General features: G+C 28.1%; 1 protein-coding gene across 1 annotated transcript in view; it reads left to right on the forward strand.

The window, feature by feature from the left end:
- Positions 1 to 12391: 12391 nt before the first annotated feature.
- The window catches only part of LOC123290551, a 32000-nt gene continuing 19702 nt past the window's right edge, over positions 12392 to 24689 (forward strand). The window contains exon 1 of the mRNA XM_044870771.1: positions 12392 to 14291. Coding sequence (XP_044726706.1) covers positions 12396 to 14291 — 1896 coding nt within the window. The 5' untranslated portion in view covers positions 12392 to 12395. The remainder of the gene's footprint in view (positions 14292 to 24689) is intronic.

Here is a 24689-nt window from a genome sequence, read left to right on the forward strand (position 1 = left end):
TAGATTACTTAAAAATGTGGTATTTTTATTGTTTTAAAGAGATACATACGTATATACATACATACGTACTTTACGGCAATGTATTTATATAACATCTCTACATCAGTTTAATTTTAGAACTGACCCACTGAATGTTCTGTTTTACTTATTTTTTAAAAAATAAATAAAAATAAAACACTTTTACTACGAATAATATTTTATCTACAAGGTGTCTCAAAAGTAGTTCCTTCATTTTTAAAACTGTTATTATTTGTGAATTGAGTTTGTGAATCACAAATTCAATTCTAATAATAAAAAATTGTGAAAATTTAATAAAAATTTTTTGCATTCAAGCTTTTCATTGCAACAAAGTTTAGAGTGTTAATAGTCAAATTTAATAATATTTTAAATTAGCAGGACATCGTTTTTATAGCAAGACATCAAAAACTTTGTAATAATTTATATTCATAAGAAAGCCATGCTTTTTTTCTTAAATTTAGTTTATATTTCATTCTCGTGCGAGTTTGTTTTCTTTGTCTTAAACATACAAAAATATATGAATGTCTTTGATCGTGTTTTCCTCCCGTGCTGTGAAAAATTCGCAAATTTTCAACAGGAATTTTTTTATACAAAATCAAATGGGTAACATAACTATCCGCCTCCACCTACGTCATAAAATTAATTGTATATTCGATTGTAGTTTAACAAATAAATAAAGATAAATAATAATGATGTGGGGGCCTCTGTTATAAACGTGGTCTGAGAAACGGAGGTTGGAACCCCATTATTATTAGTATTAATTATATGTTTTCGGGATAAAAATGACCCTAAATTTTAGGTATGTTAGGCTTACGTTAGAGATGTAATTTTTTGCTATTAGATTTTACGCATCAAACTCTATATGTCACCAAAATTTAACCTTGTTTTCAAAAAGTGAGAAGATGAATGTACTAATACCGAAATGACGGATGTTGTCATCGTTCAAAAAAGAGGAAGTCAAATGGAAACAAATTGTCTCTAACGTTAAAGACAATAAAAACCAGAGCCTCTTGTGGGTTTCATTATAAGACAGTTTTAACTCTCGATTTACGTTGGAATTTTGTGAAGCTTATTGTATAACAATTATATACGTTACTTGACAGACAATCATTTAATAGGAAGGTTACTTTTGTTTTACTTTGTATTTAAAAAAAAAAAGTTTACATCACTATCAGCTCCTCATAGAATAGATGATGGAATTCTTCTAGTCCAAATTATTCTAATTTTTCTAGTACAAAAGTTTTCATTAACAGTTCTAACGCCTATAGCTCCGAAGAAAAGTGTTTCCGAACACATGTGTTAAATAAAACGCATGATTTATTACAAATTTTATTTTATAAATCATGCGATCGATTTAACTGTCCTTTCCACATACAATGCTCCCTGCCAATATGCTATATGCATATAATAAAAAAATAAACTAATTCGATTTTACAATAAATTATAATTATCTCTTTTTTTTGTTCCAGGTAAGAAAAATTGGAAACTTAATTGGGTAAACTAGTTTTCACTCCATGTCTATTTTTAATACCAGCGGTAACTATAACTTATTAATACCTCAAAATGGCGATATATAGGATGTATCTTTACGAATAATCACTGGAAAATTAAAACGGCAAGAGAAAATTTAAATTAATAACTTAAAATACAATATTGATCGATTTATTTCAAAATGTATGTAGATAAAATTCGAGAAATTCTTAAAATTAAACAATATAATTAGTCAAAGCATGTCTTAACATGATACATACTGTATTATGTAACGTTTAAAAGCTGATCTTTGTTATTATTCGCAAGTTTAAGTAATTACGGAATCTAATAAGAAACAAGTGAAAACAAACAATTGACTGAGTTTATTGTTGAAATACCATGCATAGTCAGTGTTGATTTCTTTATCACATAACACATGTATAGACAGTATGTATAAAATGTATAGACAGTGTCATACATTGCGCACTCATTTGTTTTTTTGACGTCACGTAAATAACAAAAGATATTCACTTTTAAACAAACACACATACAACATACAAATACTATAAAATTTGCACCTAATTATCGCCCTCGTGGGTAAACAGTGATGTTTACAAAAAAATGTTTCAAACAAAAGTTTTTTATTTTTTTATAAGGAACATTTTTTACATTTAAACTTTTGTTCTATCTCTAACGGTTTACAAAATGGGTCCTACGGACCCAAGACCCAATTGACCTATGATGCTCATTTACGAACTTAGCCTCACTTTTTACGTCCTGAGTAAGCTGTAAAAATTTCAGCTCGATATCTTTTTTCGTTTTTGAGTTATCGTGACCACAGACGGACGGACGGACGGACGGACGGACGGCCGGACGGCCGGACGGACGGACAACCGGAAATGGACTAATTAGGTGTTTTTATGAACAGCTATGACAAAATTTTTTTCCTAGCATCATTATTTTTAAGCGTTACAAACTTGGGACTAAACTTAATATACTATGTATATTTCATATATGCATGGTATAAAAAGTTAAGAAAAGAGGCGAACAAGTAAGGTTTCTGTTGTAGTAATATAATTCCAAGCTAGCGAAAGCGCAAAGAGCATCTTAGCGTTCTTCCATACAGCCATTTATGATTTGCGTCTCCTTCGCGCTTCGCCCGTAGCTGAAAAGCTGCATGCTCCCGTGATTACAGGACAAATATTTGTATGCTATTTATGGGTGATCAAGAACTACATACAAAGCACTACTTTAGTGCCGAATGAGCAAACATCAAGTGATAACGCTTTATAAATAATAAAACCTTGAATTATAAACCTTGCAATTTTTAAAGTATACAATTATGGCGCCTTGTTAACGATATAAGCACTATACAAAAACTTATTTATTATTCTTTAATACAATTAATTCTAATCTAAATTAGCCAACAATTTTTTTAAATTTAATATAATATCATTATACATATTCGCATATCATAAAATGTTATAGTTAGTTATACGTACACATATTATATGGGAAACTGTTGTACCTTGAATCACAAATTATATTTAATAAAGCCTTTTTTAAATCAGTCTTTCTGGGCGATAACGCCAACTTGTGGGTGCTGGACCTTCTTTGATAACAGCAATATTTTAGTCATTTCTGGGCTTTTTGGTGAAACAAGTCCTAAAATTTTTCCAAAGTGCCATAAAATTCGAACCTTACGACCCAAAAATATGGGTCTCCTCTCGAGTTATTAGTCAAATTATAAATAATTGATAAATAAACAATAAAAGTAAAATTTCTTATTTTTGTAGTAAAAAATTTTATATTACTCACTTACTTGAAAATCAAAGCAAATCTCATTATTGACCTGCCATTATCTTGTTTGCTCACCCTCTGGTAAATAAATTTAGTCTATCTTTATATAATTGCTCTCCGATAGATAAGATATTTTTGATCATTCCCATTCAAAAAACTGAGGTATGATCTAAGGTACATTGTCTCTTAGGTATAACACTTTACCCAACTATATTTGATATTATATTATGTATATTAATATTTATAATATAAAACTTATATAAATAATTGCATATGATAAGGTGTATTAAATAACAATCAAAAGTTAACAATAATTATAAATATCTAATTATAAATAAAAATAAATATTTACCAACAACCTTTGAATTTGAATTCATTCAACCAATCAAATTGTAAATTTCTTACGTACAGGATATTGTTATATAAATCAAATATGACAAGTAGTTTTTATACGCTGCACTGTATATACAGAAGTATTAGACGTTTATTAAAAAGGTTTTACAGCTAAAATCTTGGGTCTGGTACAAATGTTATTAAAATTATTTTTATAGAATTTTTTGAGATACCAGCCTATAATTTAGTTTTTAATAGATGGATAGCTCTTTTCCCCAATCGTTCTGAGATTTTTTGGTAAAAGGTAAAAAATGACTTTTTATCGTAAAATTAATAATAACAATTTTTTTGCTTCTGAACTTTGTTCCTTACATCCTGTTTTTAAAATATTTTCTTTTTCTAAATAGTTCTGTTCCGATGACCACATAAAAGACCTTCAGCAAGACTTGGCATTGGATAAAAATTTTTTAAAAGTGATGACATTTTTTATAAATCCCGTATATTTGTACAGAAAACAGGATAAAATTAATCTTCGAAATAAGATATGAAAAGATCTTTGATAAATCTACAGTGTGTTCAGAAACAATAATTAGTTCGAGAGAATATTTATGAACTGCTTTGCGGTTATTTAGAAACAGAGAGGATTTTGTTAAAGATATCTCGAAATAATCTAGAAATATTCATTTGAGGAAAAAATTCATTTAAAATCATTCATTTCAGTTTTAAAGAGCCACGAAAATTTTGTTTAGATTTTAATCAAATATAGAGGATTGGATAGTGGGAATTCAATACAAAACCATATGCTTATGGTAATAACAACAATTCAAAGCAAGAAGCCAGTGCAACAGCATATACCAGCATATTACTATCATTCAAAGATAATCAAAATCTATTTATCTTTCATTATAATATTTAATTTGATATTTTATCGTACCGGTGGTCACGCATTTTATAACCTATAAAGAAATTGAAATTACTACAAACTATGAGAAAGTTAGCTATAACAAAATAATTAAAATTTTTAATTTGTCGCTTATGACACGTCCCAATGTTGTAGCTCATATCCAAAATGAACTAAATATATTAATGATACTAATGGATAGTATAAAAGCATAGGAATAAAGATCCAGGACAGATTAAATATACATCCCCAAATTTCTAAAATTTTAATTTATTTTTGTCTTCTTTTTTATCATATCCCTATATATTTTAAATGTGAAAGTCAGGATGTTTGTTTGTTTGAATGAACGGATTTGAATGAAACTGTACAACAATATAGTTCATAAATCAGAATAACACATAAGCTATAATTTTTAAAGATATATATATTTTTTTTTTTAATTAAAAAAACTAAATTCAATCTGACTTTTTCTTGCTCCATCTATGATCATCATTTTGAACCATAAAGTAATTGTAAAACTTTGAAATAGTAAATGTCAAACAATTCATGGCCACCTGTTCTGACATACTTTTCTGATATACTGTGCATATATTTTAGCTGTGCCAAACAATCCCTGCGAGTGTTATGGAAGGAGGATAAGTGAGATCAAGAGAGGTGGAGCCTATTAAGCGGTGGTTTTTACTTTTAAGTTCAGTGAAGCGGGCGGTTATCACTCTAGTAATAAATAAATAAGTTTTTAATAAAGTTTGAGCGAATGTTATGTAAAGTTTACGTTTTGAAACTTATAGTATGCATGTTGACTCTATGAATAGTCATGGTTGAAATAAACAGATCGAAGCCAGCGTTTCCAGTGCTTTTCAATTGTTTACATGTAAATGGTATAGTAAGTTTCAAATTAAAATTGTTGAAAATAACAATTAATTAAGCTTGTTGCATTAGAAATTCCATAAATAATAATTTTTAATAATAAAATAGCATTATTACTTATTTAAAATTTGTTAGAAAATAGTATTAAATTTTCAATATAAACCGAACATACAATCTATAGACTTATATGTCCATCCATACAATCCTATTAATAAAGTAGGGTATCGTTTCTTTGATAATTTTCTGAATGTATTATTAAAGTATTCTCAAAATTTCTCAAAATAATCCACCGTCTACTTTCTCAGAAATTCAGTTTCAAAAATGCCAACGAAAGCTTGTTAAGATTAAGAACTAGTATACAAATTTAAAAATTCGTCATTTTTAAAACTGTTGAGAAACTCTTGTCATTAGAGAAACAAGACGGTAGATCATTTTTAAATTTTGAGAATTCATTAATAATATATTCATTTATATGTATACTAAGTTCCAAAACTTAAACTTGGAAAAATTATTTTACATAAGCTTGGTGGTGCACTTCCTTAATTAATGACTGTATAATTCTCAATGTTAAATCAAGGAGAGAATAATCTTTAATCTATCTAGCTTAATTTTTAATCTATCTAGTTAAAAAAAACAATTTTTTGGATTATTATTAAGACAATTAATTTAAAATAAAAATATAATAATTGTAGAAAAAAAAATTTAGGTACTTTAAGCTCTTCTTTTTAAGCAAAAAGTTTTAAGGCCTTAGATAACACCCCTGCAAATTAAATAGACATTTTGTACAGGCTTTTGTTAGACAGATGACATAGTTCTACATGGAGCATTGTCGTGCGTTGAAATTGACGTTCGTAAGGAGTGCCCTATTTAACACAAAGTATTGCTAAAACGAATGTTGAAAAATGTACAATAGTTTTTTCGAGCGTCAAAAAATAGACCCGGAAAAAATAAACCTAAAAAATAGACCGAAAATTTTATAGACCCAGAGTATTGTTGTAATTACGAGTGAGTTGGGTTGAGTTTGTCGACTATAGATGAGTTGGTTGGGTTCTGAAGTTTTTCGCTCTTGCGTTCAGAAATGGGACATTTTTTTTGGGACTAATTTTTCCGGACTATTTTCTCGTAAATTCGCTTAAAACACAATGAAAATTTGATTGATTTGACTTTGGTATATTTTGAAAGAAGAGGTGACACCCTTTCTAAAACATCTATTCTTCGCATTCATCTTTAAAAGACCATACCACAACATTTAACAAATTCGTATGATCTCCTGCATTTCACATGAAGTCATGAAGATGTTGTCTTGTTGCGTTTTACAGTTTTAAAAGTGTATACAGTTGATTGTTGATCACCGTCGTATACAATCGCATCGACGACAAGTTTATTTACAACATCAACATACACACATAGAGAAACAGATGATGTTGATTAGAGAGAGAATAGTACGTAGTGGTGTATGAAATAAGTACCAAGTCTATCTATTTAGTGTAGTACCACCACGACGACGCGCGAGTTTATTATAATACATACACATTATTATAGCGGCGTCGAACTTTTAATTTAAAAGTCTATCCTTATCCATCTAAAAACATTTAAACCGCTGCTACATGATGTGTAAATAAAAATAATAAATCATAAATGCTTAAGTTGCATTAAACTGACTTAATAATAAATTTTAAAAGTGTTTTTTTTAATTGTTAGTGTTTTTGGTGTAAATTTTTAAAAGTGAGTGTCATGTGAAAAATAATTTTCTTTTTATTTTCACATATAAATTACCACACACATGCATACATCTTTCGCAACTTTATAGATTCGCATGTGTGTGTGTGTGTGCATGTAATGTCTGGGAGCGAAGTGTGAAAATTTATTTTTATATATTATATAGTAGTTCGAATCAAGGACGTTTTTAATTTTCATTGTTACGCGATTTTTGTATTTTTTTTAATTGTGTGGGTGAATTAAATAATTATCATGTGATTGATTTTTATTTATCTTTTATTCTTGTTTGTATGTGTGTATTCTCAGTTAATCAATCAAGTCTAGAGATCTAGAAGATAAAAAAATCTACCCGAATATATCTAAATAATGTCAAATTTTCAGGCTTTCATTAAAAGAAATTTTGATTAATAAAAACTGGCGACTGAGCTAAAAATTCATTTTTCATAAATGAAAATGTATCTCAAAAGTTATAGTAATTTTACAGCCCTATCTAACGAGACCTCGGGTTTAGCAATGAAAACTTGCATTTTTCACACCCCGTTCTGTGAGATAAAGTTGGATAAATGCATTTTTAATCCAGTCAACAGGTTTGCAAGAAAACCATGTCGATAGGGCTATATTTCAAAATTTTATTGTTTCCGGTAAAAAAAATATTGTTTCCGATAAAACGATTATATTTTAAGTTAGGCGAAAATTTTCATAAAGCTATGACTTTTTGTGATATGTTTTGAAGAGGGCAAGGTCAGATTGCATCGGAAACAATAATCAATCAAAAAATACCTATGCCAGCCAAAACTAAAAAAAGCATAGTCCCTGACAAGATTAACAGTCATGGTAGAAATAATTTAAAGAAGTAAAACCGAGTGGATGAATTGGAAACCACCAAAAATGTTTATCCATAGTTAAAATTTGCACAGTAATATAGTGGGGTGGATTACATTTTTTAAGATAGTTAACAGAAACCTGAACCTTAAACCTGAGCCTCCTACAAGTTGACAAATAAAGCCAATTCTTAAAATTTTGCCTAGCGCCAGAGATGGTTAGAGATATCGAAAAAAAATTATAAAAAAAAGTTGCTTAGAATACTTTTTTATGCCCATTCGCCGACTTTCTTGGCAAAATTAGCATTTTTAATTTTTCATTATTCCGGTCTGTACTCAAAATTATTACACGTTTATTTTTTAATTTTGTAACTATGGAATGTAAAAACTGGACAAATTGATAATTTAATAGTGTTATGTATTCAAATATTTCAATAAACGTAATAATTTTGAGTGAGTCCAAAATAATGAAAAAGTTATAAATGCGAATTTTTTTATGAAAATCGGTTTTATGGGCATAAAAAATCATTCTAAAATTTAAGAATTTGTCGATTTGTAGTAGGCTGAGTTTAAGGTTCAAGTTTCGGTTAAATATCTTAAAGAATGTGACCCATCCCTCTGTATGACTGTGCAAATTTTCAAATCGATATTCCTCTAAATGACGAAAGTGTGAGGGTGTCTTCATTTTAAATGCAACACACTGTATAAACTTAAAAGTATACAATAATAGTTAACCTTAAACCTTTAGCAGCTTTAAAGTTTAATAAAACCGAGGAAATAAAACCGACACACCTTGGGACGTAAGTCTGTAGATTTCTAAACGGGATGTTTTTGGTAACACGCTTTCTAAAAGCCCATTTAATTTAAATTACAAGTGTATAGAAAATAAGATTAATAGAGTTAATGATAGATATACCTATTTCACGTGTTTTTTTTATGGATAAACAAAAATAATAGACCCTGAATCGTAATCGTAATACATATTATTTTCGATTTTCCAAATGATTTAAGAAAAATAAACTAAAAACATTAAATATTTGTCTTAAAATAAACATAGAAATGACGTCAAACAACAACAATAAAATACATTATATTTAATTTAGTGCAGTGATACTTAAACAACTGGGGACAATTTGTAATAAAAAGTACGAGAACAAACTGTTTTACATCAAAAACTTTAGTATAATTTTTAATAACGATTTTATTGTTCAATCATAATATTGTAAAAAGCTATAAACCAAAATAATAATATAGACTATCAATTTGGAATATTGGGATACCGATTCATCAATTTTCTTTGAAATTTTCCAAACTATTCATTTTAAAATTATATTTGCACTCTTCATTAAGAACTCTTTCATTTAATATGTCACATGATACATTTTGAAAAAGTGTAACTCACCGTTATAATCGATCCCCCAAGGACTGTTTCCGGCTGTCCTGTAAACTTTGAGGAATTTTCTAAATCCTTTTCAAAATTTAAGGTTCAATTTCCGAAATAAGGGAAGAAAATAGTCAATTTTCGTATATTTTTTTCAAAATTTTCCAAGCTTATACACTTTGGAAAATTATAAAACTTATACATATACGATTTCCTAAAAACGAGCCATTTAATTTATCATGTGATAAACTTGGGAAAAGTTTTATTTTTATTTTCTAACCTTTCACCGAAACTAAACCCCAAAATCAGAACTCAATTGTTTATACTATACGTCTGTGATTGATTCACCAAATTCTAATTTATTATGGGTAATAGCTCCTTTAGTAATTAACCAATTAAAAATAAATAACTTTAACAAAAGTTGCAGAATTCGAAGGGGGATATCATGTTCCGACATCAGATTAGACCTAGTTCTCCGGATTTCTTTAATATTCAATATAGATCCTTAAAGGCAAGAGATAGAATACCAGTTTAAATTAGAAAGTTAATCATAAAAAAATAAACATTTTTTATTTAAAACATGTTTTCGAAAAACGTTAGCTTTCGGAGGAAATGCGACAAAAATATGGCATTATTGCATTAAATCGAAAGAAAATACGCTCATCAATAATTGAAGGTCAAATTTATGGACGCAGGGAAATGTTCTCTATTGCCCTTGACAATTTTTGGGTAAAGCATTTTTCTGTAGCTAGCATGTTTTCTTTCGATTAAATGCAATAATGACATATTTTTAATTCGTATTTCCTCCGAAAACTAACGATTTTCGAAAAAATGTTTTGAATAAAAAATGTGTCTTTTACGAGGATCAACTTTCTAATTTAAAGTGTTATTCTATCTCTCGCCTTTTAAGATATGCATTGACTATTAGAGCAACCCGAAGACCTAAATCCAACCTAAAGTCAGAAGGTGTCTTCCATCAAACTCTACAACTTTTAACTCTGAGCTATTAACCATAATAGATTAAAGTGGTCCACTATGTTTAAGTATCAAATTTAAACTATTTTTATCAAGGAATTCGGTGAAAATAGGCTGTCGGTGAAAACTGACCAAACAGACAGACACAAGAGAGATCCTTTAATAGTTCCTTTCTTCATCTTTGATGACCGAACCCTAAAAATTAGATCAATTAACTGAAAAACAATATAAAATTTTAAGTGCATAACATAAATTATTTTATTATATTGTAATGTAAATAAAACAATTTATGTACAATTTAAAATAAATAAATGAATAGTAAAATAAAATCATATTAGGTATATTCCATATAAGTAGTAAATTTCCGTGAAATAAATAGTCAAATTGTTTACCAGATTTGTACATAATATGACACTTAATTTTATTTAATTAGTTTTGAATACCATCATAAATTTGTCATCATAAATTCACTTTGATATAAATTCATTTTGATATTTTAAAAATAAAAATTATTGATTGCAAATTATAAATAAAACCTTTTATTGAAAAATTTTTCAGATTAACGAATATTAAGAATTATGTCAAAAATAATTTAAATTCTACCGAACATTACGCAAAAAAAAAAAATTAAGCTGACAAAGAGATTCTATTCATTTAATTTTTTAACAATTTCTATTAAATACTCTTTCGCTAACAGAATGTCTATCATGCTTTGGCACAGTCCGAAATATCCGAAAGTCCGAAGTATGTTCAATCGAAGACAGTTCTTAGAATGGCGTTTCGAAAAATGCAATCAGATCTTTGAGTTTAGTAAATGTAACGATAGTGAGGAACTTGTCATTCAATTCCGAATTCAACTCCGAATTTTCGTCGTTTAGAAAAAACTGCCACCTTCTATCATGTGTAGAAATAAGTTCCAAGTCTCGTGGAGGTTTTAGACGCAAGATTTGACACTTATCAGTTGTCAAATTTCTGCCTTGGATAAAATAGGATGTATAAATATACACTGACCCTAGTATCTACAAAAATACACTTAATTACTTATTACACTTTCAATTTTAAATGCATTGATAAAAAAAATAAATAAAAATCTAAAAAATCTGATCAATATATTTCAAAAACCTTGCTCTTGGCAATACCATATCTTTTAAGGTCTTTCACCTTGATGTTGTGATACACAATAAAAATAATAATGTTAAACTGTAAAATAGTTCACGTTTCTTTAAATAAAATAAATGATATTAGTTTATCAAATTAACAAAACAATCTAAATATTGGTCTATTTTTTTGCGATTTTGAATTCACTATCTATAAAGTTCAAAATTATCAACCTAAATATAGCTTTATCTCTTTACAAAAGTTGGCACTCAATAACACAGTCAAGCTGGCCGGTAGTTATATAAGTGGGACGAAGAAGCAACGGGTTCGTTGCAAGTGACCCTGATAAAAATCTACTCCGGAATGTTTCAAATCAATCAGTGGCTGCAATAAGCCTGTCTCTAGAATTTTTGTCCTTGGAGTGTTTGGGGTGTTTTGCGATATGCATAAGGTACAGACAAAAAGGATTTCTTAGAAATTTTTTCTTGAATCAAGAATATTTGTAAAGGAAAAAAAAAATATTCTTCGAATGGGAAGAAAACTAGAGGAGAGAGTAATTTTAGGAAAAATACGCCAAAATAAGGTTTTCAAGTTCTATACCTGAAAATCTTCCTCCCAATTCACCCCAAAATTCCCATCAAAATTCGTCAAATGATATTAAGTTAAATTTGTTTGAACGAATTACGTCAGTCAATATGACTTCATTAATTCGCAACTCATCTTTTTCATGGTTTAAATAATTTTTTTTCTAATTTAGTAATCTCAGCAAACGATGATAAACATTTTTTTGATTAATTATTCCAAACTGTAAATACACACATACTCACATAAAAGAAATAAAAAAGAATCACGTTTTTTTTTTTAATTTTTTTGATAATGCAATAAATGATTTGTAAAAAATCTTGTTAACACGCAGCAAATTAAATAAATTAAATTTGTTTTTTTTTCTTTTTCAAGTGAAATACATCATGTAAATTAAACTTACTTAAAAAAATAAATTAAAATTATTAAAATGAAAAAATTTTATACAAAATTTGCCAATCCACAAAATTGGCGTATGAGTGTATCGAATGCAATATTTAAACGAAACAATACAAACGATAAAACTGAAGATGACGACGCATCATCAACAACATCTTCTACATCCTCGGACGATAATAACGAAGACGATTCTTCAACCGAAAGTCATCAACATGGTGTATTAAATTTACAAAATGATTTATCATCCAAAAATGATGGACAAATTGAAGGACTTGCTTTTCGTACCGTCCCCGATGGTGAATCAACCATAACAAATGAAAAAATACCCGAAGATAATCTATCAGATACTTCGGATAATATTTATCGTATACCAGATACATCATTAACTCATTCAGATGATCAACCATATCAAAATATTGTTGATATGTCTGAGGAGTTAGAAAAATTAAAACGTAAAACAACGTTTATTATCTCAGAACGTAAATTATCTGAATGTGAAACGAATTTAGATTCGGATACGACAACCGAAAAATATTTCGAATGTGACACAGAAATTTCATCATCGGAACGATCAAGTTTAGAACGTGATATCAAATTGAAAGATATAGATGCAGAAAGTTTTGGAGAACATTATTCAGAAAATTTTTTTGAAGGCTACTCAAGTAAGCGAAATAATTCCACAGATGAAATCCCACCAAAATTAACACCAAAGAAAGCATTTAAAACAACTTCAACAATACCCAGTGAATACGATATTCCACGCATTACATTTTCATTCTTGGAAGATAAAAAACTAAACACAGATGAAAATAATTATGAAGTATTAAATGTAAAACCAATTGAAGAAAAAAAGTGTAAATCAGAAATTCGAATTATTTTAACAACACCTCCTCCGAAAATTGAACAAAGTAATGCAGAAATAATTATTGATAAAATGTTTAAGGAGGCTGCTACATCGGGATACGAAGATGTTATTGTCGTAGATTCACCAAAAAAAGCGGATGATAAACCGATTTTAAATTTCCAAATAAGTAAATCAAAAAGTCATGATAATATTATTTTATTGCGAAATGATAATGTTAATAAAACATCACGAAAATATTTAACCAAAAGTTTAATCGATTTTACAAAAGTATTAAATAAAGGAAATAATTCAATGACTGAATCATCCTCACCAAAAATCTTACGATCTCAAGATATCTATGCGCAAGTCAATAAAAAATCAACGAAACGACAATCAATTTCATTAGGTAATCTACAAGCCAATCATGCCAATGATAATAACTTTATTACGTCACCAATAATCATTGAACAGCAACAATTGGATAACATTAATCCAATATCAAAATCCACAGATGAGCTAGAATATTGTACAACACGAGAAAAATTACCAAATAATAAAATGTTAGTGAAACGTACATTTTTACGTAATCGAGCCGAACACACGTGGACTAATTTTCGCACTCGTTTAAATAATATTATAACAAATCAAGCGGCTGCGCAACGTGTGGGCGCTCAAAGTGATACAGCAACAAGTTTAATTGATGAGTATCCAAAAGCTGCGAAATCAGTTGATAAAATGTATAAAAAAACTAAAAAGAAGTTAACAAATTTATCTAAAATTAATGGTAAATTATTTGATAAAAAACGTTTGGCTAATAAAAAATCAAATTCAGATTGTGGGGGCGATAGTGAAACGGGTAGTAAATTGGAAAGTGATTGTAGTGAACGCTTACATTTCAGTGAGAATACGTTTGATTCAAATTCAACGGTGAGTGAATCTATTTTTCCAGGTCCACATTCTAATTTTGGCGATTCAAGGTTTATAATTACTTTGAAAAAAGATTCAGTTAGTTTATCAGATAATGAGAATAAAGATTTTAGTACGCTTAAATCAGCATTTCGACGTAGTAAATATCTTACAGAGGTAATATTTGTATCATTTTTATTTGTATAACTGAATGGGTTTTTCCGTTTTCGAGATTAATTAAACAAGCATGATCAATAATGTGAGTTGTAATTACTAAAATTTAATATTATTTACTACTGTAGTTATTTACTTAGTCTAGCGCATACAAGCGCAGTGATGTAGAAAATTGTCCAACTATTTCTTCGTTTGAATTTTCTAGAGAAGTTCACTGGAGTGAAAAGTAAAAAGGAATATTAATAAATTGCGATCTGGGCCGAAATTACAATTGGGCAACCGGAGCAGTGCCCTGAGCCCACTGGCAGAGGCTTTTCCAAAAAAAATTTATTTTAGCGCACAAAATTATTTGTTGTTAATACTGTAGATTAAATTTAAATTTAAATCCCCTGGCGTTTGCTATATAAATTACTTCAAATTTCATTTCAATTAATATTCGTCAAATATGTATCTAAATCTAAGCATATAAGTAAGTTGTTATCCATATAAGAATACAAGTAAAATTTGTTAAATAAAAATTTTGTAACATGAAGATTACCTCGATTGTGAACTGTATTCTCGTCGAGAACAGTTTTAGCAACCTCCTTAACCAGGTACCTTTATTAAGAATATAAACTTTTTTTTAAATAATAATTTTAGCATTGTTATTTTTACTTTGCATTTCCACAAATTTGTTTTTGCCTCGGAGCCTTTTAGCTCTATTTTCGGCCCTGACTGCAATATTTCTCTGCCTATCAAATATTAGGATAGCACAATGGAACACGAATCTTCAAGTGCAAGGAAGGCGTTATTTCCTAGAATTAATACATTTCAAAATAATATATGTGTAGAAAAAGTAAATACATTTCGCAAAAAAGAAAACGCCACACTTTTTTCTTCGTTAAAATTACACAAGATTTGCAGGTTTGTAACTTTGTTATCCTTAGTCGTTTTGTTTTATACCGGGGCCCACTTTAAAGAGCCTCGGAGCTCATTTTAAAGTGCATTTGAAGAGCTAATCCAATATAATCTAAGCCTCGAAATATTTTTGTACAAACTGTTATACTCTTTAGAAAACCCTATTTCCTCTTTAATTTGATGTGCGTTGTTAAACCGTATTGTTCTTGCGTAATTAAATAATTTATTATCGGTTCGTACCTCAGATGTAAAACTCATGTTTATTGCTTTAATACCGCAAATACTCAAAAAAAAAATGAATAGGGCCACATTTATTCAACATTTGGCTTTTTTAGAGTTCCACATTCTGTTCAATTCTAGTTCTCCAGTCGCTAGCAAAACATGAAGATATTAACAAGAGTTTTAGTTTATTTCCTATGTTTAATGACTCTATAGGTCAAAATGATCTGAATCTCTTGTTAATCCATTCATATATTTGCTTACGACTGAAATAAAATCACGTTAAAAAATTATCTTGTATAATTTACTCCACATTCATTCTAAATTTTTTGGGTTACAGTAATACCTCGAATTAACGCGAAAAGTTGGACCGAGTTATAAACGCGTAAGTCGAATTCGCGTATGCCGAGGTATATGTTGTTCTATACACCATTGTATGTAAGTGTGTAAAACAGAAAGATTTAGAAATCGCGTAAATCAGGCTAGCGTAAGTCTAGCGATATTACTTTACTTTTATTGAATGGAGTCGGTATTTAAACAAAAGATATGTGAAAAATGTATAACAAGATGTACCTAATATATCACTGAAATAAACAGAAACGTGACAAATGATTTAAAGTTTTATTTTTGAATTGTTAATTTTTTTATATGCAATTTTCATTCTATGTCACTGACGGTGTAATTATTTTCTTATAGATATGTATTTTAAAAAACTAGACAAAAAATAATGGAATGGAAAACAATAAACTATTATTATCGCATCAAAAGATAAATTTTATAAAAACAATCATAGATTAAGTATTTTCAATTATTTTTTAATGTTTCTGAATAGATTGTTAGTTCTTACTTGAACAAAATATATGCTCTGTAGGATATAGTGCTTTCTTTTAATTTGATATATGCTAAAGCTTTTTAACAAATTTAAGAACATCTTAAATTAGATAATTTAGAAAATAAAATAGATTCACCAGGAAACAGTGTTTTGACAAAAGAGAAGGACATTTTCTATTCTAGACTCAATATCACTGTTTTATACAGTCTAAAATGTTAGTGTTTTCCCCAAATACGCTAAAATGGTAACAAGTGAAATTTACAAAATTTAAAAAACCCCCGACAAATGCGATTTATTCCTTGTAAATCGATTTTTGAAAACTTAGCTATAAAATGTTCTCATTCAAGTCGATTCGACCGTTTAGGGGCTACGATGACACTGCGAAACACACAGACGCACAGATAAACATTTTAAACTTATAACACTCCTTCTTAAATCAATGTCAAAGTGATGGTCAAGGACATCAGATGAGATGAAAGGGATATTTAGAGAGTTATCATTTTTTGGGACAAATTTTTGGAAATATTTTAATTGAAATTGAAATATTTGAGTTGAGTTTGTTCTTTTGAATTATTGTTTGAATTACCTAATTAATTTACCATTTCACTTTTCAAAATGAATTGAGCCAGGTTTATTTGACCATTCATTTCCATAGTAGTTATTTTTATGGTAAAATTATACGTCATGCCTTTTCCAACCGGAATCGATTTTGAAGATCATCGCCAATTTTTTAGTTTTTTCGAGTACGGAACTCTAAGCTCGCACTTGAAACATAGTTAAGAACATTCTCCGTTAAATTACACCCGTTTAGGTGCTACAATGCCACAGACAGACAAACACACAGGCACACACACATAGCGATCAAACTTATAACACCCCTTTTTTAGTTCGGGGGTTAAAAAACAACTTTAATTTACAAAGTTGATATTTATAATAAAAAATAACTTTTCTCGGAAATATTTTATCTAATTTCAACAGAAGTCGAATGAAAAATAATTACAGGCAATTAATTTTGCATTAAAAGCAAAAATTCCGTTGACTCTACTCTTTTTTCAAACAGAATGTCACGAAAAAAAATTTTTATTATAGTTAAGCAGGAACCCATATTGTTGGTACGTTTTTTGGTACAGAATCCTAATGTAAAATTAAAAAAATTAAGATACGTAAATGTTCGTATTAGGTATATGTTATATACAATTTTCTGACATAGTTTCCACCATAGCATGCGATATTTACTACTTACTCATATAAATATGTAGGTAGGTATTGTTTCATTTTGATAATAAAAAAATTTTTGTGAAAAATTTATATAGGTAGGTATTGTTTATACCCAAACATACCATTATATATTATTATTTGCATTCTATAAAAATATTTGTAATATTAAGTGTAATATTAACATAGGAATTTGTCAGTTGGAATCTTTTAAAAACTTGTGCGCTAATTCTTAGGCCGAAATATATGGTGAAATTTGTAGAAAATACATTGAATGAAATAAATAATAATTTTCTATTTTCTCAATAATGAGCATATTGATCCACATGTTGAATTTACATTTTAACCCAACACGATTACTAAAAAAAATTTTTTTTTAATTAAACATTTTTAAGATAACAAGAAATATTTACAACCACAAAGTTTTGCACAGGTTGGTCTATTCGCTCCGTGCGTGAGTTTCGTTTCCATGGTAACGATTCACTACTTTATAGAATTGTATGGATGCATATATAATTTGATTTCTTATTTTCACAATTTTTAATGCATTAAGTTTAATTAATTCGTGTTTTACAATAATTTTAATTTGACATTTCTATAACATTAACATATAAAGAACTACAAATTAGTAATAACAGCCCCCTTTAACGCCAAAATTTTTCACTGGAAGCGCTGGCATCGATTTTATTGTCCCTACCATGACTACGCACACAACGAATAGTAGTTTTGTCTGAAAATCATTGGTTAATAGTGTTTTTGACTGTAAATTAATTGGTTAATAGTAAATTTGACTAGGGGAACCGTCATGAATAACTCGGTATTTAAGAACAATGCTCAAAACAACTCGATCATTACAACTCCGATAAAAACAACTCGGCACGAAAACAACCCGATGGCAAAACAACTCCGGTTGAAAATCGATACAAAAATAACTCACGTTCACCTTGCGAATGCATTTTCTCACTATTCCTCGGGTTTGTCATGCCTTAAATGGGGTCGAACTAGCACGGGTCTATCGATTTTTTTGGCCCTTGCGGTAACCCTGTGATTGCGTTCACTCGCTGATCCTTGGACTGACCATGCCTATAATGGGGTGTAGTCAGCACGAGTCTGCGGATTTTTTGATTTTTTGGTTAACCCTGTGATTGTGTTCATTCACTGATTCACGGGTATGGCTATACCTTTAATGGGGTCTAGTTACTACGGATTTTTTTTACTTTTTTGTTAACCCTGTGATTGCGTTCATTCACGGATTAATTCCTGGTACAAAAAAAGTAACAAGTACTTAAAAAATTGACAGTAAAATAACAAAAAAAGACAATTAAGTTATAGTTTTTTTAAATGATTATTAACTTTAATTGAAGTTAAAATAATTGAAGTAAAAGTAAACAAATATCAGATAGTCAAAACTACTTTTGACCAACTTCATTGGGCAATAATACTTTTGACTGTTTTTTTCAGTCGAAAGCCTATGGTCAAAAGTACTTCTGACTAATTTTGTCAGTTGAAAGTACTTTTGACTGGTTAAAAGTTTTGACTGTAACATACAGAATTTTTGCATAAATATTCTTGAATCGATAGTTTTGGTTACAAAAGAGTCTGAAAGCTGGTGAATAATTTGGAGTATATTCTTGTGGCACTACAGCAAATTTTTTAATTGTTCTTGAAGGATCCCTTAAAAAGGTCCGGAAATCTGGCTAAAGGGTCATCCTACTAGTCTTTAAATTTTTTTAAGGGAAATTTCTTTATTAATCAAATTTTCTTGAGGCATTTTGAAATGTTTATATCCTTAAGCTAGACATTTAATGAATTAAGAAATCAAAAAGCCAGACCAATCAGTCGGGTCTAAATGTTAATTTTCAAACTAAAGTGTAGTTTAACTAAAATTTAGTAAGCACTTTGTAACTTCAGTTATCGAAAACAATCAAAGGATGTAATAATATTACAAAACCAATTTAATAAATAAATAATAATTAATAATAATATAAATAAATGATAAATAAAATAATATATAATTTATATAAATAAATTTATCACAATAATATGTTAAATTTGTTTATATTCAGTTAATTGATTTGCTCTAATACCTTACTATATTTATACTTGATATAAATTATTTAATCACATACTTTATTAGTTTATAACATTATTTAATTATCATAGGTTTGTGTTAATTGAATTATCAAATGTATAGATTATAATAAATATAATTATTGTGCTATATCTACGAGTATTCAAATTATTCATTTTATGCAAAGCAAACTTATAACATCTTTTTTTATTATCATTAAATGTATGTAATGGACTGTTTACCTTTAAACATTATAAGTTGTTAATCATAACAGATGATACTTCAAGTTTGCATATAAAAAAATTGCGCTCTCGAAACATAAAAAAGTATTCAAATAATATTTAATCATTAAGTGCCTTAGGAGCATAACTTACATTACGGAACACTGATTGTGCTATAGTATTGAATTTTTTTTAATTGAATTTATATTAGGTTTTTGGTAGTACATACTATATTAAAATAAATAATTAAAATAATAAAAAATAATTTTATTATTAGTGTATTACTACAAGTTATTTTATTCTATCTAAAAAAATTTCGAACTTGCGTTCATTCTCAAGAGATTATATTTTAAATTTATACAAAATTTGTTTATAATAAATATAACAAAATAAATACCATGATTTTATACAATTTTTTGACGTTATCATGATTAGGTACCTTGGAAATTATTTTAAATTTAGAATCAAAAAAAAAAATTTTAACAAAAGGAAAAACGACTTCAAAAGAAAAACTTTTCCAAAACAAATTAATATGCACTAAAAAGTAAAGATATAACTTTTGTTCTATCCCTAACGGTTTTCAAGATGGGTCCACGGACCAAAGACCTGATTGATCTATGTTGCTCATTTACGAATTTGACCTCACTTTTTACGTCCTCAGCACGCTCTATAATTTTCAACTTGATATCTCTTTACGGGTTTGAATTATTGTGTTTACAGATGTACAGACGGACAACCGGAAATGTACTCTATAGATAATTTTATGAACACATTTTGTTCGTAGCATCAATATTTTGAGAGGACTAAATTTAATTTACCTTGATATATCACTACATAGTATAAAACAAAGTCGCTTTCTCTGTCCCTATGTCCCTATGTCCCTATGTCCCTTTGTATGCTTAAATCTTTGAAACTACGTAACGGATTTTGATGCGGTTTTTTTAAATAGATAGAGTGATTCAAGAGGAAGGTTTATATGTATAATAACATCCATTAAATAGTGGAGAAGTACTGCTATTTTTGAGGTTAATAGTTAAAAATGTAAAAAGTAAATAAGTAAAAATGTAGTGTATGAATTTAGATATTCCAAAGATAGCAGGAAATCTTCATGGTATAGGGAAAGGGGGATTGTTTTACTCCAAATTTAACGCGTGCGGGCAAATCAAAACTACTGGATCGATTTTAATCACATAGGCTTTATATTTTATACCCGTGCGAAGCCAGAGCGTGCCGCTATTTTTTTATATACAACGTTCACAGTTTTTCTGTAGTGTATTTAGTATCAGCATTGCACCCGTGCAAAGCCGGGGCGGGTCGCTAGTATTAGATAATATATACAGAATATAATAACTGTACGGTAAATCATGTTAAAATTCAACAATTTTCAATTGAATTTTCTTTTTCAATAATAAAACTTATTAATTGACAATCGATTAACATCGAAATAAAAATTGCTTGTAATTAATTGCATTTTTAATCGATTTTTGTTTTTGTATTATTTTAAAAAAAAATCTGTTTTGGCTTTAATCAAAATAATAAAACCCTTTGTTCTCTTAAGAATTGTTAGTTAAACTATGTTTAATTATATATCGGCTAAAAAAAAACATCGATTTCCCAAACTCAAAAATTGGGAGAAATCGATTTTACTTTTAATCGATTATTTTCTTGCAAAAGGATTTTCTTGAAGGATTACAAAGAACTTAATACTGAAATACACTAATAGGTGTATAAATAAAATTAACAATCCGCGCACTGAAAAAAATTCAACCTATTATATACACTGTAATTAAACAATCAACTTAATTATTTAATTTCTTTCTGTAATTTTATATAAATTACAAACAAATTTGAGAAAAGTGGAAAATCAGGTTCCTTTCTCCTTGATGAGGGTCACATATTAAATAAAGAAAAAAATTAAATGATAATTAATCAAGTATTTTTTTTTTTGTAAATATTTTTTAATAATGGGAAAGCTATTGTAACAAGTGCCGATATAAAAATTATATTGTTGTATAAAATATATAATTATTATGTTTTATCCATAACAAGAAAATAAAAGTGAAATTAATTAGAAATTATTAAATTATCAAATAAAACTTAATAAAATCCATTTTTAATAAATAGAAACCCATTCACTTAATTTATTAACAGACATAGAATAAGTGTACCTATCTACCTATACAAAGTAACAATCTTAATGAATAGCATAAGAAATCAATTTACATATTAAATATTTATTGATTAATTATGATCTGAGAATTTATATTATTTTATAATTTATGTGTATACCTATACATTATAATTTTGTATAATTATTATATTATTAAATGAATTGTTTTGTGGTAAGATCAATCAAGAAACGTGTTATGTTTTTTAAATTTCGTTTTTTTTTTTTTTTCATTAAATTTATTATTTATTTGTTTCTAAGAAGAATTTCTTTTTTTACACAAAAATGTAAAAGTTACGAAAAATTAAAATTTTTCATATGGTGTATTGACCAAGTGTTGACCCTTGTGGTACACCGGTCACCAATAAAGAAACGTGTCATGTTTTTAAGGCATAAAAAGAATTATATAAACTTTTTATTTTTCTACTCCACTTTTTTTAATACTTTTAAAAATTACACTTTAAATAAAATACACTACTAAATAGTTCTGCTTAGAAAAAAATCTACTTTAACATATTTCTACTCTAAAATAGTCTCTTTATACTACTAAATATTTATACTTTTTAACCCCCGAACCAAAAAAAGGGGTGTTATAAGTTTGACCGCTATGTGTGTTTGTCTGTCCTTGGCATCGTAACGCCGGAACGGATGAACCGATTTTAATTTTTTTGGTTTCATTTATTTCAAAGGAAATTAAACGGAGAATTTTCTTAGCTATGTTTCAAGTTGCGAGCTTAGGTTTTCGTACCCGAAAAAACTGAAAAATTGGCGATGATCTTCAAAATAGATTCAGTTTGGAAAAGGCATGACATATAAATAATTATTATGGAAATGAATGGTCAAATAAACCTGGTTCAATTCATTTCGAAAAGTCAAATGGCCAAATAATTAGGTAATTTAAAACAATAATTCAAAAGAAGAAAGTCAACTCAAATATTTCAATTTCAATTAAAATATTTCCAAAATTTGTTCCAAAAAAATGATAGCTCTCTGAGTATCCTTTTCATCTGATGTCCTTGACCATCATTTTGATATTGATTTAAGAAGGAGTGTTATAAGTTTAAAGTATTTATCTGTGCGTCTGTGTGTTTCTCAGTGGCATCGTAGCTCTTAATCGGTCGAAGCCCCGACTCAATTGAGAAAATTTTATGGCAAAGTTTCCAAAAATCGGTTTACAAGCAATAAATCGCATTTGTCAGGGGTTTTTTTAAATTTTGTATATTTCACTTGTATATACAAAGATTAACAATTTTCCAGAATAGTAGTTTGTGAATTTATTAGAAAAAGCAATACATTCCGGGTGACTATGGAATTCCGGGGCATCTTGTCAATTTCAATTGTTCATCATTTTTGTTTTCATGAATATATATGTTTGAATGTCACAAAAAAACTCGAAGGTTCTAGCAAATTCTGGCCTGACACAGCCATTGTTTTCCATTATTTTATGTTAACCGTTAAAATTTTTGCTCAAAAGATTTAAATTTTGTAGAATAGATTTAACAAGAGTAAACTTATTTAAAAGTAAAAATCTTTAAGTTTAAGATCATTATTTTGGAGTAGATTAGTAGTTTTTTTTTTTTTTCTTGAATAGAATTATTTAGTAGAGAATACGAATAATTAAAAGTAGAAATATATTAGAGTAGGAAAAGATTTTTAAAGTAGTTTTATTAAGTAAAAGAGATTATATTATATGGTGATTTATATTATTTGATTTATGTCAAATAAATTCCGATTTCTTTTTTACTTTAAATTTATTAATTTTTTACGTATTTCTAAAAAGAATTTGTTCTCGTTAAACAAAGCTGTAAAAAACCGAAAAAAAATTTAATAGGGTGTATTGAACAAGTCCCTATTGACCCAAGTGATACGTTGCTGTTGTGACAATATGAACTAGAATGTATCCACTGTCCAGTGTTTGACGGTATTTAAATAAAGCCTGTTTTCGTTCCTTATAAGAATCCTTACTAAATCAAGTTATGTAGACAAAATACTTATACATAATTAAATAATTTATTTAATTAATATTCAATGTTAATAATTTAAATAATAATACCAAATTTATGAATCTTGATTTAATTTATTTATTTTTATATACATAACAATTTTTGTTTAATATTGTTATTCAATTCTAACATTATGTTCAGCATATTCAGTATTTCATGTCAATATGAAATATTATTATCAACCACAAAAACTTTATCAAATTTTAACGAATTTTCTAAAACAAAACTTATTATATAATTCCAAAATAATTTTTTTCATTTTGAACTTTTAAGGTTGAAGTGTATTAAATTGTGTCGGAATTGAGTTACTGTACAAACATTTTTTTGGCAAAAAATGGACAATTCGGGATAAATGGAAATTAAAAAGTGTTCTCCTGCGACTATATATTTACGATTGTTAGAAGTAATTCATTTAATTCAATTCTTTATTTGCTCTTTTTTTATCATATAGTCAATTTATCATAAAGAATAAGTCAAGTTATCATAAAGTTATTCTCACACTAGAGGAAGTTTATTTTCGATTATATTTTACGTCCATCTTGAATCAGAATAACACGGCGACTTACTTGCACCTTTTTATTTTACAAAGTGTGTGTATTGAGATAAAATTAATGATTATTTTTTAATCAACAATCTAATATGTCAAATCGATCTCTTTAATGAGCCGATCGAATATAATGAAATTGTATGTCTAGAAAACGAACAAACGAAGTGAAGATTACTAAAAAGAAGATATTTATTTTGTTGTTTAAGGACGTACCCAAAAAAATGGGTGT

The sequence above is a fragment of the Chrysoperla carnea genome, chromosome 1 (assembly GCF_905475395.1).
Source record: "Chrysoperla carnea chromosome 1, inChrCarn1.1, whole genome shotgun sequence".
NCBI lineage: Eukaryota > Metazoa > Arthropoda > Insecta > Neuroptera > Chrysopidae > Chrysoperla > Chrysoperla carnea.